Raw genomic sequence first — 16037 nt, 5'->3', positions numbered from 1 at the left:
TTAGATCAAGTTGCAATGGCAACAGTGTTCTTTGAACTGCTTGGCTTTCAGCTGTATTCTTTCAAAGTTTTTATTCATTGATGTCCTGTGTGCAGGATGTACTGAATTCAAGGAAATTAACCTTTAGCTTTTCTGACGCTTAAAAGATATGAGGTTTCTTTAAGAACTTTGGATATATCCTCTTGAAGAGAGCCTTAAAGCCACAGTTCTTACCGCGTACTTGTGTGGTGTCTACTATTTATCCCTGGTGGAGACTTATGTGTGACTAAAAGATTACTGAGACATGACACATTGCCACCCGGGTTGCCTTTGTACATAGGAGACACAGAGGGAGACAAAGTGAACTCATCTGATTTCATCAGTGTTATCCTTTTTATTTATCTATATAAAGCACAAGAGAAGGCTTGTGGGGCTACCACCGACTTATCTTCTAGCTGGTTTACAGGGGAGTGACTTTAAATAATTAATGCATAGATTTTTTTCCATCTCCATCAAGTATATATTAGAACTGAAAGGAGATAATCTTGGAAAACTTAGGTCTTGAAATAAGACTTTTCAAACAATAGATAGCACACAGTTCCATACAGAATATATGGAACCTTCCTCTTCTTCTACCAAAAACCAACAACAACAACAGCAGCACTAATGGGCACCACTGGGGAGGTCCAATAACAGGACCCAGTAAAACCACCTTGAAACACGAGGTGAGCTGTCTGTGTTGAGACTTACAATAAAAATGAGCTCGTTCATACTAACAGGCACTGCCTTACTGCAACTAACACACCCAATAAACGGCAAACAATGTGTTGTTGACAGGAGTTTCACTACACATCTGGAGTCTCAAGCCTGAGCAGTTTGTTTGATTCATTAACAATAAACAGTGTAATCAATCAAAGATTTAAAATGTTTAAAAGGTCCAAACATTTTGCAATGAATCTAAAGACTGTATGGCACAATATCTGTGTGTCTCTCTGTAGCCAGCTGTCTTTTGAAAATTGATCTTTACGAAGCTTCAACGCTGTAGTGCAGAAAGCTCTCATAATGAACTGAACGCCATTCAGAGAAGGATGAAGTGAACCTCTTATCATTCCCAGAGACGTTACCCAAACCGCCCCCCTTAAGTCCCCTGTTACAGTAATGAGCAACAGACTGTGAAATGTCTGAACCTAGAAAATAATCAGGACCTTTTGTTAGTTTTAGGTCAGAGAGGGAGGCTCTGCCACACAGAGACTGTTGCCACATTCCTCATTAAGGCTTTCCTGTGTTCTGGTGAGTTGTCTGAGGCATTTTATTAATATTACTGATTCTCTTCACGCTTCAGTCAATTATGTCAGCTTTAAACAACCTGGATGCCTGATATATACGGAGGCTTGGCAAATATGAAAGAGCAACTTTCGGTTTTCAAACAGTGTTTTTTTTTTTGTTTGTTTTGTTTTTTACATTTTTAACAACGCTTTACTTCTTAAAATTAAAAAAATTATGATACGATCAGTAAATACAAGTTCAGTATTATAAGAAGCAGCTTCCATCTACATACTTTAACTCAACCTTAGTGGCATTTGCTTTGAGTGCTTCCTCTGGCTCAGACTCATCCAAAAATAACACGTCTCCAAAAAGTATTTTCAAATGTGATCCTAGCAGGGTCAACTTGTATAGTAACTAGTTTGTATAGTATAGTATAGTAGTTAGTTTGGTCTACGTTTGACTAAAGTGTCTTCCTATGGACTAAAATATAAAACTTTTTATGAATCAAACCTGTAGACCTCAGTCTTTTTGATAGTGTCCAAAGATGTCCACAGGAAGGCGCTGTAGGTCATGAACTTTGTTCTAGTAAGTAAATGGGCGTGTTTGCTCTGTGTGTGTTCAGTCTCTTAAATTACCCGCTGTAGGAAAGGAAATGGACTAAAGTTTGACAGGTAAGTTGATCTCGTACAATCTGAAACAGGATAAATGTAGCTGTGTAGTTAAAGTATAGAGGAGCTCTGTCAGAGTTTGTGGATTTGTTTATATTGGAAGGATTACATGTGCTATTGATCGCCATTGTTTTTGTACGTGGGATCAGTGTGTACCTGTACCGTGTAGTGTGACCCGGAGTCTTTCAGCGTTTCGTTTGTCTTTTTCACCCCCCCCCTTGTTATGATTACATGTTTCCACGTTGTCTAAGAAGTAAAGAAAGGAAAGTGAAGTCTTTCTTTCCCCCCTTTGTTCTCATGCAGCTGAGCCACAGGGCTGCTCTTGTTTAACTCAGGGAATAAAGTAGAGATGGACGATTTCTGGGCGGGAGCCCTTTGGGCACTGAAGATTTGGCTGTACCTCGTAATCATCCTCATCATGATCCCATCCATGTTTGGATTCTCACTGGGCATTTCCGAGATCTACATGACCATACTGGTGAAAACCTTGGAGGTACTAACACACGTAATTCTTATGTCCCTCATAGGTTAATATGCTTTAAGCAGGTGGATAGATTTTGATTCTTGGCCATTAATATATGCTGTCTTTTCTCCACAGTGGGCCACTCTGAATATACAGAAAGCAAATTCAGATGAAGGAACACTCAAACCCTCCTCATCTAATGGTAAGTAGAAAGAAATTTGATTGATAGATCTAAAGAAAATGAGGCAGGGGCACTCTTTTACAGATAACTTGATGTCATATCCCTTATTGTGAAACTTTGGTTTAAGGAAAGCTTTGCGTCTGCTGCAATATGAGATTTCATCAGATACTTCATCATAAGTCTGTGCTGGCATGTTGCAATGATATGGCCACATTATAAAAAATAGACTGATTTACCTTTAAAGTGGCCTTTTTTTAAAAATGCATGCATATAAAATACTCACGGAGCAAAACTTGCTGTGTCTTAAGGAAAAATGTTCATATTTTCTACCATACTACAGCTAATTTTTCACCAAAAAGTCTCTTTGTGGCGCTGAGGCTCAGTAACCTTTATGATAGGTAATAAGTAAAGTTGCTCTGGGAACCTTGTCTTATCTCACAAGATGCAATAAATAAACTCTTTATCAATCTCCAAGCTTCACAGGATGGTTTCCCATGCTGGAGCACAGAAAGACAGTTTGGTCAGCAAAAATTGCTCTCTCCAAAGTTCAAAGTGTGTGAGCCGAACATTTTTAACATGAGCAATGAGTGCAAGAAGTAAAAGTCCCTGAAGAACAGAAACAGGGCAGACATTGTACTGAATGTTTTGAGTGAATACGGCGTGTGTTAGTGTAGGTTCTGGACTTTGCCTGCTGAGATATGAGGTAATGTGGATCCAAGCTGAGGCTGTTTTTAAACTGTTCTCAGACCTGTTTGCCTTACAGTCTGTTCAGTATGACCATTATTAATAAAGACTGCAAGCAAAAACAAGTAAGAACGTTTAAGGACATGTTTTAGGCGACACATTTCATAAATTGAGTTGCTCTTTCTTGTAAAGTCCTTCCTATGATGAGAACTCCAGATACAGTATCTTATCACTAAAAGTATTACATGCCTGCCTGTTGTGCCATATAACACTGAGGTGATGTAGATTCAGTTCTGTTCTTTTTAAAGAATTTTATCTTGAGTTCATGCTCTGAATGGCTTCAGTCCTCATGTTTTGTTGTTGTTGTTTTTTAATGCGTTTTGTCAAAGTGCAGCACATAATGCTCTTCCAGGAACAACATTCCCGATTGAACTCCCTGACACATTCTTTAATCTTCTAACCCTAACATTGCCTTAAGACGTTTGCCAAGGTTGACTTATCTATGTGATTGTTACTAATATAAAAAAATCATATCAGCTAGTTTAATTGCATCACTGTGTCTGTCTGCGTGTCTGTGTGTGTGTTTGCATGTGTGTCAGGTCTCATCCAAAGGGAAAATGGATCAATGGAGAAGGAGCTCGAGGAACTTCGACGAAGTCGCCCAAAACCACCAGTGGGGGGTGATTTTACACTAAGTGACTGTTTCTATTTCACCCGACAAGGGATTGAGAGTATTGTAGATGATGAGGTACATTTTTTTTTATTAACACATCTGCAAACCTTGGTTTTAATTTTAAAATGAAAATGTTTTAGTCATGTTTGTCAACTTTCTATTTTAAAATCAGGTGACCCAGCGGTTCACTTCTGAGGAGCTGGTGTCCTGGAACTTACTGACTCGCACCAACAATGATTTCCAGTACATAAGTCTGAAGCTGACGCTGGTCTATGGCCTTGGCATCATTGTGAGATACTGCATCCTTGCCCCCCTCAGGTAGAAAAATACTGCAGAGTCCACCCACCCCAAATTTACTCTTTCCTCCACAGAGAAGCAATGTGGAAGACGGAGTCAAGACTCACCTGGTTGTGTTAAAAATGATCTCAACTGAGTTAAAACCTACTGAAAAAATTGCAAGCTGTATGAGAGGAAGAAGTTAATGCCATAAAAATATGCAATTCAAATTCATTTTTTACATAACATGCAGTAATTTATATTTCTGTTAAGTTTCAATAAAAACTCTAAACTCCAACTGACCTGCTGCTTGAAGGTGAAATGTGTCACTCTCTCTCCAGAATAACGTTGACCATCATCGGTGTTAGCTGGTTGGTAATAGGAACATCTGCAGTTGGATTGCTTCCAAACTGGAGGTGACTAAAATGTTTTTTTTTTTTTTTTTATCTTATACATTAGAAAAAGTACTATAATGGAAATCTTTTCTCAACAGTGTGTCATTTTTTTTCCTTGTAAATATTTATTTTTAGGATAAAGTTCTGGCTCAGTGAGTTGGTCCACGTGATGTGTTACAGAATCTGTGCTCGAGGACTCTCTGCCACGATTCGCTATCACAACAGGTACAAATGCTTTCCTGTTATGTACCACATCCTTAAAAAAGACTGGTTTTACCCTTTGTCTTTGATTTCAGTGTTGTCATTTCCTCTGCAGGGAAAACAAACCCAAAAAAGGAGGAATCTGTGTTGCCAATCATACTTCTCCGATTGACATTGTGATTCTGTGCACAGATGGCTGCTATGCTATGGTATGCAAAGTCACCCTCAAATCAACTTATTTGGAGTTTTACATATAAAGAAACTGATTTGTTGTAAAACTATTTCTTTGCATTATGTGTTTCCTAGGTGGGTCAGGTCCATGGAGGCCTGATGGGAATTATTCAGAGAGCCATGGTGAGATCCTGTCCTCATGTCTGGTTTGAGAGGTCAGAGATGAAAGATCGCCATCTAGTGACCAAAAGGTTCATATTTCACTCCCTCACTTCAACACGTTTCTTTCAGGTCTTTTGCTTGGAAGTAGAAACGTATTATCGTCAAAACAAGAACGAGTATGTTTTGGAACGCTGATGCTGGATTCACTGCAGTTTAGATTCCAGTCTCTTTACTTTAATCCCTTCTCAATAAGGCACTCATTCTAATTGTTGAATGTATTTTTATTGTGTGTATTTATAAATGGTTTCTATTACCTGTTCTGTTGTTTCCAGGTTGAAAGACCATGTGAACGACAAAAAAAAGCTTCCTATATTGATATTTCCAGAGGGTAAGCGTCACCAAGTAGACAGATAAAGTTACTTTATCCACTGCAGTTTGATCTTTGTATCATCAAAGAAAAGCCTGAGTGAGAGCTGTTATTTTAGCTCCGTGTCTGATGGCAGTCTGGCCACTGAGCTGTGACACACGAGCAGATATTTTCTATGTGGGTTTGGAAGAAGCTCACACAGCTGTCTGTTTAATCTCCTGTTTCTATAGGAACTTGTATTAACAACACATCTGTCATGATGTTTAAAAAGGGAAGTTTTGAAATTGGAACAACAATATACCCAGTCGCCATTAAGGTACTTCAGCCCAGTCTAGCATTCCTCCTTCATCTCTCAGTCATATATATTTGAGCCCTTTAGGTCACACATTTCTGCTACTTAATGCTTGTCTCTGTGCTTTTTAAACTTTTCCTAGTATGACCCAAAGTTTGGAGATGCTTTCTGGAACAGTTCCAAGCACAGCATGGTCAGTTACCTGCTGAGGATGATGACCAGCTGGGCCCTTGTATGCAATGTCTGGTACCTGCCAGCCATGCACCAACAGGTGTGTGTAACATGTGATGAATGAAGTCTATGTACATATCTGTATAGACTTAGGAGGACTTTAACTCGGATCACATTTGTTTTCTTGAGACTTCAACTTGCCTAACTTGCTTAAATTGACTGTTGGTCTTTAGTCTTTATAATAAAACTGCTTTTATTTGTGACAATAAACGGATTCACACAGTTTTATTTCCCCCAAAAAATGTCAGGAGGGTGAAGATGCTGTCCAGTTTGCCAACAGAGTGAAGTCAGCCATCGCTCACCAGGGAGGGCTGGTAGATCTGCAATGGTAAGCTCTTACCTCATCCCTTTTAAAGTGATTCTAATTTAATGATTTCACAGACAAGAGTAACAGAGAAAGATGTAGTCCTTTGTCTGAATGCTAATCAAGTGTCAGTCAGCTCTTTTTTTTTTTCTTTTTTTTTATGACCTGGCCATAGGGAAACGTATGACACTGAATAATCGTTTAGTTCTGTCTGCATGCAGGGATGGAGGCCTCAAGAGGGCAAAGGTGAAGGAGACATTCAAAGAGCAGCAGCAGAAGAAGTACAGCAACATGGTGGTGAGAGATGACAGCAGCAGCAACAGCGACTGAGATCCTCAGTCAAACAAAGGCCTTGTCTTGTGTTGGAGAATATCTACTGGAAAAAAAAATGCAGTGGTCCTCCAGTGTTTTCTCTCTGGCTGTAACTGACTGGGAAAGCACAACAGTAGATTTAAAAAACTGTGAAAACTTAGGTACAGCTAAAGAGAGGGAAGTCTCAGTGATTCATAGATAACACAAGTGCAATATTGAACATTATGAGGAACTGAAAAAGGCAAGCTCCCTGTGTTTACTGCTGCTTTAAAAAAGAGTTTGGGGTCACACAGCATGTTCTATATTTTTTATTTTTTAGAAAATACAGAGACATTTTGTTTCAGCAATGATTACTGCAGTGTTCCAGTGGCACATTGATTTAAATAATGCGAGTTCAACATATGAAAAGGCTAAGTGATTATTTTTTTCCCCCCCACTGATTGCAGAAGCATTAAGTGTATGGAGCAACAGCACCTGTCGGTTTGATCATAGTCTCAAACACGTCCAGTAAAACAACTTTAGGATTTTAAAAACTATAATGCAACAAAGCTTCATGCACTCAATAAACCAACTAAACTGCTTCTTTAAAGGGTACAACAGTTTTCAGCTGTGCTAACATGATAAATTTGATACATTTGTGGTAGGTAGCAGTGTGTTTGTAATACATGAACAACAATGCTGCAATCATAAGTTATGATTTTAAATTCTCCTGATTCTACAACCTTTTCATCAACATTTCATATTAAATGAAAACAAGCATTTTTTTTGACTCAGAAACAAAGACGCATTAAGTGACCCCAAACTACTGAGCACAGTGTTTACTGATGTGAAATGTGTGATTGCAGATGAGCCACTGGTTTAAAAAAACTGGCTTGATGAATGTGTAATTTGTCGACTTAAATGTGTTCTACTTGTTGTGTTTTTTGGTTTGTTTGTCTACATGTCAAAAGCCCATGGTACAAATGTTGTACTGTACAAATGAATTCAGGTGTTGCCGTGTAATACTGCAAAAGAATTCACGCCGATAACTACCAAACCGTGCTAGTTCTCAGTCAGCTTGAACGAACAAACACATTTGAGTTCAAAACTGACAGCAGCTTAGCATTTGTTATTCAAAAGGGAAATTTGACCTCGTCTGCTTTTCAAAAAAAGCCCACGAGTTTGACACTTGAATAATGAATGTTAACGTTGTTGTGCGTGACAGTCCAGTTCATTTAATGACAACATGAGCTGTAACTGCTTCACAGTATAACGCACAGAACAGACTTTTTAGATGGCTTCTCACTGGATGGTTTTTCTGAAATTTCATCCTCATGGCTTCCATTTTTCTCTGGGACTTCCTCTTTGGACCCTTAAAGCAGATTGAAGAAGCATTTGTTTTAGGGAGACTTTTTGAATGTTGCGTGTCCTGATATTTTCTGTTTGTTTGTCAAACTGTCAATGATCTCACCATCATTTTTGTGATCGCTGGGTTCTGATTTGTCCTGAGTGCTCTGTTTAAAAACAAGTTTGAATCAATGAAATTCTGTCTGAAAACCTTTAAACCAGTCGGCCTTTGACTGATGGAAGTACTCACCTGCAAGGAGTCCCCTTTTCTCTGTTGTGCTTTGAGTTCCTGATATCTGCAAGTATTAATGACAAAGTAGAAATCATAGCTAAGAAACTCTGCAGTCAGATGAATGACTTTGTGTTTTATAGTTTGGCCCATAAGTATTCAGATAAGAATATTCTTGTTTTCATTCAAGGGGTTAACCAAGACCCTTAACGCAGTTAATATACAGCTATTTTTATACATGGTCCTCAGACACAGTTTTGTGATCTTGCAAGGTCTGTTGCCATAATTTATGTAAACTGGAGCAGATAAAATAGCACGAGTTAATTCCATGTGCTAAACTTGTATTTGTTTCACTGGAACTCTCAATATAAGGTTAACAGAAATGTTGGTGAAAAAAAGCCTTTAATGGCCAAATCGCCAATGTGTACAAAGTTTCTTAAAAAGAAGAAATCCTCTGGCCAGCTCAGCAACACCGAAAGGGTTAAAAGACCACAGAAGGCAACTGAAGTGCACAATGACAGAATTATTATGAAAACAGCTTTGAAACATCTAGACAAGCCAAGAACAAACTGGGGGAGGTAGGTGCGATATTGTCAAAGTCTACAATCAACAGCCACTGGTTAGACTAAGAAAACCAAAAAAACATCTAAATGCACAATTCTGGAAAAAATAAAATCTTTGGAAACCAAGATGAACTTGTACAAAAATAATGAGAAATTATGGAGATGTGCCAGTGGAACTGGGTTATTGGTGTTTATAGGTTAGGTGAGCATGTGACGATGCTGCAAACTGATCAGAGTGTGCTTCACAGTGCAAATGGACAATTACCTAAAGCAAACGGCAAAAGCAAACCAAGAGTTTCTCAAAGCAAAGAAAGGCTAAGAAGTCAGTTACCTGATCTGAACCTAGTAGAGCAGCTTTTCAGTTATAAAAAATGCAAAGCTGAAGGCAGAAAGGCCAACAAACAAGGAACAACTATAAGTGACTGCAGAAAAAGAAAAGAGCATCTCAAGGGAGGAAATACAGCATTTGGTGATGTCCATGGTTTCTAGACTTACAGTCGGTGAGTGCAAAGGATTTTCAGCCAAGTATCAAAACCAGTCTTTATGTATAAAACTATATTTGTTTGTCAAACTCATTTTAAACCTATGAAAATGGGATACTACCGGTATGTATAATATGGCTGTGATTTCTAAATAGCTAATGTTAAATTGATCTTAACTATTGAGTAAAAGAATCTTCGTTTTGATTGGTTGAATTAAAATGTCCTTTGGTGTGGTACAGAGGTAAAACTACAAAAACGCTCACTGTCCAAATAAAAAATGATCTAACTGTGTGTCACAGCTTTCAAGTCTTTTTGTCTCTTCTTTTTGTAACCCGGTTTGGAAAAACAAACGGGATGGTGAAATATTTATGAGTGGAATTAGTGTCAAACATCTGTGTCTCCTCTGCCCAGTTCGGATGACAAACAGGTTGCTGTTGATTCAAATGGACAGAGTTAAATTAGGATGCCTTTATCTCCTAGCAATAAAGGCCAGCAGGTCTACAGTACAACATAGTTTAATGCAATGGTTATTCCATTAAGAGCAGTCTTGCCTCTAACATGAGCCAGCTGGTCATCATAAAACCAGACAAATAAAACCAGCAGTATATGCAGAGTATTCATTTGTAAGACAGACGAATGACGAATACAGTTGCAGTTTCACAGCAAAAACATCTTAAGTTGCTGTATTATAAAGTACTGCTGTTCAGTTTGTGTTAAACAATAACACAATTTCATCTAATGATGAAATAGTCACAGTTTTGTCCAGTGATTTGTCTTCAGACGAGGCTATAAATGTTGTTGATCAAGCATATTTAAAAAGATGCAGTTACATTTGATCACTATCTGTAGTAATCTCACCTTTGCAGATAGGAGTCGTTTTTTCTGTGGGTAGAATTTGTTTTCCTTTTCAGTCCTTGTGGTGTCCATGTTTTGCTTGTGTCTATTCCTACATCCACCCTGCCTGCAGCTCCAGATGCAATTGGCATCTTTGATAGCAGAAGTACAAATATCAGAAAAAACCCAAATCAAAACCAAAACTCTCAGTCATGTGGATGCAAACATGCACAGTCGCTCTTGTAGCTGAAAGAGGAGCTTGCCTTTCCGGACTTCACACACTCCTTGTTCTCTTGTAGACTTGGCTGATATGTTGGTAAGAAAGTGGCTCTGCAGTTTATGTGGATGTTTGTTGTTGTATCCATGGCAACAGTACCCCCCAAAAAATGAAACAGCAGTGCCTGTGGCTGCAATGAATGCAGTCAAGGCCACCTTCTTTACTTTTAATTCTTAAAAAGTATATATGTATTTTTATATATATATTTGTTTGTTGTTGTTAGATTTATTTTTTTAAAAATGACTCAATTTTAGTAAAAACTAACATCAAATCTGTTATAAAAAAGGAAATGTTCTCAAAAAAGACATCATACTCAACAGACTTCTAAATAACAGATGAGATGTATTTCGTATTTTGATTACAGATGCATTCTTGTTTTTGTACTTTAAATAGGACACCAAAGTCAGAAAGGGTTGAAGTGAAAGTAATTCATCAGTGTTCTTGCAGCTCTCTCAACATAGGAACAAAAATAATAGTACAATAAGAATATATAATGCCATATCTTTTTTGTAAGCAGAGAATATAAGATAATGTCATTGCCATTTATGGATTCATGGTCATCAGGATTTGGTCTGGGTTTTTGCTGTTGTTGTTTTTTTCTATTTTGTATTCTTAATTGATGTATTTGAGGTTTGATATATGGTTGATATGATATTTATGGTTGATTGATGTTTTATTTGATCCAATCCAATCATTTTTATATATAAATATAATAGGGCGATTGTGGTTCAAGAGTTGGGAGTTCGCCTTGTAATCGGAAGGTTGCCAGTTCGAGGACAGTCTCGGTCGTTGTGTCCTTGGGCAAGACACTTCACCTACTGCCTACTGGTGTTGGCCAGAAGGGCCGATGGCGCGATATGGCAGCCTCGCTTCTGTCAGTCTGCCCCAGGGCAGCTGTGGCTACAACTGTAGCTTGCCTCCACCAGTGTGTGAATGTGTGTGTGAATGGGTGGATGGCTGGGTGTGTAAAGCGGTTTGGGGTCCCTAGGGGAGACTAGTAAAAGCGCTATACAAATACAGGCCATTTACCATTTACCAAATATAAAGCACATTTGAAACAAAAAAGTTGAAAGGAAAGTTGTTAAATAAAATAAAAGATGCGCCATACACAGTTGCCCACACACATCAATAATTATATCTAAAGCATTACAGAAATACAGGAGACATGAATGAATAGTGGTATTGTAAAGCACTTTGAGGGGTCCCGAAAAGCGCTATATAAATGCAATCCATTATTATTATTATCATGTGATTCAGAAGAGGCTGAATCTTGGCTTATCATAATCACCCATATCTCTTGTGGCCTGGCAACTGTCTCTGAAAGGGAGACTTGTTTTGATGGCATCCCAATGTGCAAGAGTCATCACATCAGCAACATGTAAAATGAGCACAAATATGTGCACAAATACATGAAGTAACATATGATTACATTCCAACACAATGTTAGCAAAGTTTCCCTCCAAGAAGACGTTATTTCATAACGTTGCCTTGAAGCAACGAAAAGAAAAACTGAGTTCCTGAACATTCAATATACAAAAAACTTCATGAAACTTGACAAAACTCCTCTATAAAGCACATACACGTATCTGTCATTTACAATTTATGCCATTTTAAAAATGATTTCTAGAGCAAAAATTCTTACCTTCTTCTCACACCATGCGGTCCTGTGACCATGTGTCAGAAAAGGATTCCCCATCTTAAAATCATGCTTGATTATTCCTCCCACATCTCATTGGGCTTAGATTTCAGTTAAGTTCACATGTACTGGGCATAGGGCTTATTGCTTTCACTAACTCAAGGACAATACTGCACTGCAGACAGGTCAAATTATTAACAGCCAAGGTAAAATGGGTTTAGTTGGACTTCATGATATGCCTTCACACAACTGTGCCGTTCATGATTCTTCCTTCTCATCTCCATGTGTGATGATGTAGCAGAGAGACTTGTAGTCAATGTTTCCAGTTGGATCTATGGGAGCGAGAGCGAAGGCCTGATCCACCTGTAGGTTTATAAAGAGTTTGTCTGTTAAAAAATATCTTTAAAATTATATGAGAATCTGTCAAAAACAAAACACAAACCTCCTCTGCTGTGAATTTATCAGCCTGATTCATCAGTAGTCGTCTAAATCTAAAAAATAATCAAAAACAAAAATTAAAGGAGAGCAATATAAAATATTATACCATTACAGCCCATTTGCAACAATGTGAAAGCTAATTGCTGTCTTACTCATCCTTATTAACAAAGCCTGTTCCATTGGGGTCAAAAAGTTTGAAGGCTGCTAGTATGGTGTCTTCAGGATCAGTACCTGGAGGAAGATCAAATATCATCATCCATCACCTGAAAGCACCTCACAGGAATTTCAAAGATCTCTTTGAACATCTGTAAATCTCTCACCACTAAGTTTCTCCCCAAAAAGTGTCAGAAATACAGTAAAGTTGATGGGACCCTTCCCTTCATTCAACATTTCATCCAACTCCTCCTCTTTGACATTTAGCTTCCCTGGTACACAAAAACACACAGAGACATGCCAATATACATTTACTAAATGCAGTAACAGTAGCAGGTCAACATCATTACAGCTTTCACTTATTGTAGTTTATTTGCTATCAGTTTATACCTATTTTCCCACCTTTGAAATATGGAAAAGATCAAATGTTGGAAGTAAAGAAATTACCCAGTTGTGCATAAGTTTCCTTCAGGTCCTGTTTTTTGATAACACCGTCTCTGTCTTGGTCAATGCAACCAAACGCCTGTAGGATGAAGAACACATCTGTGGCACATAACTATTTTTGAATCATAGAAAGAGTTTTATAACTGAAAAATGATGTTTTACTTTTAATAAATAACACATTTAGAGGCCAACTGTCAATACGTTTAGAAATACTTTGAACACATTTCTTTCAGACAGAGGATAAAAAAAGTGAAAACCTGATGCTTTTTCTTGGATGTTGGGAACTTTGCGTTTCTTTTGAAGTTGGTTAAAATAACTAACATTTCATTTTAACTAACAGGTCATTTTAAAATTTCTATTTAGTCTTGCAGTAGGCTTTAAACAACAATGAAAAATAAGTTAAATATGAATTTGAATTCATTTTTAAGGAATTGGTGTCATAAGCCGGTACTTTACCTCCTTGAACTCCTGTATCTGAGACTGCTCAAACATGGAAAAGACATTTGAGGAGGATTTCTGTCCTCCCCTCTGCCTCTTGTTGGAAGCTTTCTTGCTTGCCTGAGATGAAGAAAAAAGTATATATTATATATAATCCTACAGAGGGCACTGAACGGATCAAAACAACTGATTTCGCAGTACGTAAATAATGTTTTTAAATACACAGCATCTTCAATCACCATAAAGACTAAAAACAGTGACTGGCTTACCATGTCTGAATGTAGGATTACTCCAATCCAGGTGATGATGGAGGGTTTTATGTATAGCCTGTGTTATCTTATCTCCTACCCTCCTATAATAGACTGCCATGGATAGCTGAGGCCCTTACATGGTTAAAGCTGTGTCAGTGTGTGGCTGAATGGACGTGATAAGTGTTGAAGCACACAGGATTCCTCTGGGCTGGAAAAACAGATAAGAGCAGAGACGACAGGAAAGGAGACCAGCAAAGTGACTTTGGACATTTGACAGTCATTTAAATAAATTCTTATAATTCACCAACTAAATCAGGCAATGAAGCTTAAAGTTTTTACAGAGAAATATTAGAATAATATTGGATTATAATGCAATGCAAAGGTTTTCTCAAAAACTAAATATTTTTTCTTAATGCCTTAACTTTCTGTTTTTATTTAACTAGTAAAATAATGATAATAATAATAATAATAATAATAATAACATATACAGCTATTAACAAATGAAACCGCTAAAATACATTTTTTTTAAGCCTAGTATGTTTTCTACTTAAAATAAGTATAAATCTAGAGTTATTTAACCCAGCTCTATTCCTTAACTAAAGTGAAAACCTTCTTGGTAGAAAATATGGTTTTAAAATACCTGGCAGGTACAGAAGCTATCCATTTCAATTTCTTCTGTCTCTTTACATAATTCTCAGACACTTCATGTTGTCGGGTTTTGTGATGATCATGCATCACAAAGCCTCTGGTTTCCTACACTTCCTGAATATTTCCACTCTGCAGTAAAACCACTTACAGCTGATTGTGGAATATCTAGCAGAGAAGAAAATTTCACACACTGACTTGCTGGGACTGTAGTATCCATTTACCGTTCGACCAATTCTTTTACAAATGTTTGTAAAAGCCGAGAGTTGTTTGATTTCATACACCTGTGGTAATGTGACTGAACACACCTGAAATCAAAACCACATCCAGTTTTGCCTTGCATTATTGGTCAAAAGTGGATTCATTACAATGATACTGTTTTGTTCTCTATTGTGTGGACACTCTGGAAACCCTACACATATTCCATATGTATGAGGACTGATGACATGGATACTCTAAGACACATCACCTGTGGTGGCCACGCCCTACTTGCCATTGTAGCTATATAAACACTATGCATGCGTGGCTTCTTCAAATCCCTGATTTCCACATAGTCTAGCATACGTGTGTCACCTTACCTTGCCAGAAGAGAGCTGGTCCCCATACCCCTCTCAGGGATTGCTTTTGTCTCTCCTACACAGGCCGGTGCAAAACTTGGCACTATATAAATAAAATGGAACTGAAATTTTATTTTCCAACGCAAAATTTGACCTTGTTGGAAGTTATGTCAGACTTGCCAGAGAGTAAAGACAGGGGGAAAGTGTGGTGTGGACAATTTCTGTCTGACTTCCAGAGCTAGGGGACTGGGAAAACCCTGCACTGTGGGAGAGCTTAGTTGCTGTTCATTTCCACCTGTTATAGAAAAGAAACAGCGTAACATCCAAAGCTTCTTAGGCAAACCTGTGTGACATTAAGAGTATAAGGTGTGACTTGTGCCCCAAGTGCATGTCCCTCAGTCATAATCGGCACATTTCACTGATGGATTAGGGCTAATCCAGGGGAGCACAGCTGTTTAAAGTTGTGGAATAAAGGTGCCTATGGAGGAGGGCCATGATAATTGTGTTCACTTAGAGAGCATAGAGCCAGACCATGCAAGCTAGCGCGAGAGAAATCTATATGGTAACTTCCAACGTAGCCAGAAACCCTTTTTACAACTATATGCCGTAACCAACATGTCTCGTTTCCATGTTTAGCTCAGGAGGTAGAGGTCATCAAGTGATTGGGAAGGTTGGGGGTTTCATCTCCGGCTGTTCCAGTCTGCATGATAAATATCCTTGGACAAGATACTGACCCCAAGTTGCTCTCCGATGCAGTATGAATGTGTGTGAATGTGTCTCAATGTTAGATAGAAAGCACTTATGTGAGAAGCATTAAAAAAATCTCCTTGTGTAAATTGGAGAATGAGGCAATTTGTATAAAGCACTTTGAGTGCGCAGGTAGAAAAGCACGATATGAGAACCAGTCCATTTACCAGTGTTCACTTGTCTGGTGTTAGTTTTCATGTCTGTCTCTTTTCTGTTTCACTTTCAAAGTTAACTTTGCTTGCTGTTTGTCCTTACCCGATTCCCTGATTGTTTTCACCTGTTGTTGATCATTCATATATCAATAATTTTCTGTTTAATCCCTGATCAGCCCTCCGTGTGTGCTCAATCCTCCCTGTGTCCTGTGCCAAGATATCACACATTTTCCTCTCTTG

General features: G+C 38.1%; 3 protein-coding genes across 4 annotated transcripts; 1 reads left to right on the top strand and 2 right to left on the bottom strand.

Moving 5' to 3' along the window:
* The first annotated feature begins 1781 nt into the window (after positions 1–1781).
* On the top strand, positions 1782–9523 carry agpat9l (1-acylglycerol-3-phosphate O-acyltransferase 9, like). The gene is made up of 14 exons (XM_086314992.1): positions 1782–1916; positions 2217–2406; positions 2512–2578; positions 3841–3989; positions 4087–4232; positions 4532–4606; positions 4721–4810; positions 4902–4995; positions 5093–5208; positions 5452–5507; positions 5717–5802; positions 5921–6049; positions 6258–6337; positions 6535–9523. The coding sequence occupies exons 2-14, from the start codon at positions 2263–2265 to the stop codon at positions 6641–6643; spliced, it is 1341 nt and encodes a 446-aa protein (XP_086171118.1). The 5' UTR covers positions 1782–1916; positions 2217–2262; the 3' UTR covers positions 6644–9523.
* Positions 6928–10514, bottom strand: LOC147317716 (uncharacterized). The gene is made up of 5 exons (XM_086314995.1): positions 10323–10514; positions 10084–10211; positions 8202–8247; positions 8076–8118; positions 6928–7976 (listed from the first exon to the last, which is right to left on the bottom strand). Exons 1-5 carry the CDS (start codon positions 10422–10424, stop codon positions 7867–7869), a joined length of 429 nt encoding a protein of 142 aa, XP_086171121.1. The 5' UTR covers positions 10425–10514; the 3' UTR covers positions 6928–7866.
* Positions 10515–10658: 144 nt separating this feature from the next.
* On the bottom strand, positions 10659–13829 carry LOC147317715 (myosin regulatory light chain 2, atrial isoform-like). Of its 2 annotated transcripts, none has more exons than XM_086314994.1 (7): positions 13707–13829; positions 13464–13565; positions 13011–13086; positions 12731–12835; positions 12563–12641; positions 12415–12463; positions 10659–12335 (listed from the first exon to the last, which is right to left on the bottom strand). In XM_086314994.1, the coding sequence occupies exons 1-7, from the start codon at positions 13812–13814 to the stop codon at positions 12231–12233; spliced, it is 624 nt and encodes a 207-aa protein (XP_086171120.1). In that variant the 5' UTR covers positions 13815–13829; the 3' UTR covers positions 10659–12230. The 2 variants fall into 2 exon arrangements, with proteins under 2 accessions (XP_086171120.1, XP_086171119.1); XM_086314993.1 differs by having other exon boundaries at positions 13715–13828.
* Between the last annotated feature and the right edge of the window lie 2208 nt (positions 13830–16037).

Source organism: Aulonocara sp. 'chitande type north' Nkhata Bay, linkage group LG12 (assembly GCF_057382095.1).
Source record: "Aulonocara sp. 'chitande type north' Nkhata Bay isolate Kocher_YH1m ecotype deep benthic linkage group LG12, A_spYH_male_GT1.1, whole genome shotgun sequence".
NCBI classification, from domain to species: Eukaryota; Metazoa; Chordata; class Actinopteri; order Cichliformes; family Cichlidae; genus Aulonocara; species Aulonocara sp. 'chitande type north' Nkhata Bay.
Note: the sequence above shows the minus strand (reverse complement) of the source record. Positions and strands in the feature narration are given on the sequence as shown.

Bases quoted from the DNA above. Each gene is read 5' to 3' on its own strand.
- LOC147317716 (XM_086314995.1), bottom strand. From the start codon at position 10,424: ATGGATACAACAACAAACATCCACATAAACTGCAGAGCCACTTTCTTA. The intron at 10,212-10,322 runs GCAAGCTCCTCT...CTGCTATCAAAG, and splicing joins AGTGTGTGAAGTCCGGAAAG to ATGCCAATTGCATCTGGAGC. The intron at 7,977-8,075 runs GTGAGATCATTG...ATCTGCTTTAAG, and splicing joins CAGCGATCACAAAAATGATG to GGTCCAAAGAGGAAGTCCCA.
- LOC147317715 (XM_086314994.1), bottom strand. From the start codon at position 13,814: ATGGCAGTCTATTATAGGAGGGTAGGAGATAAGATAACACAGGCTATA. The intron at 13,087-13,463 runs GTAAAGTACCGG...TTCATCCTACAG, and splicing joins AGATACAGGAGTTCAAGGAG to GCGTTTGGTTGCATTGACCA. The intron at 12,836-13,010 runs GTAATTTCTTTA...TTTGTGTACCAG, and splicing joins GGAAACTTATGCACAACTGG to GGAAGCTAAATGTCAAAGAG.
- agpat9l (XM_086314992.1), top strand. From the start codon at position 2,263: ATGGACGATTTCTGGGCGGGAGCCCTTTGGGCACTGAAGATTTGGCTG. The intron at 4,607-4,720 runs GTGACTAAAATG...ATTTATTTTTAG, and splicing joins GGATTGCTTCCAAACTGGAG to GATAAAGTTCTGGCTCAGTG. The intron at 5,209-5,451 runs GTTCATATTTCA...TGTTGTTTCCAG, and splicing joins CGCCATCTAGTGACCAAAAG to GTTGAAAGACCATGTGAACG.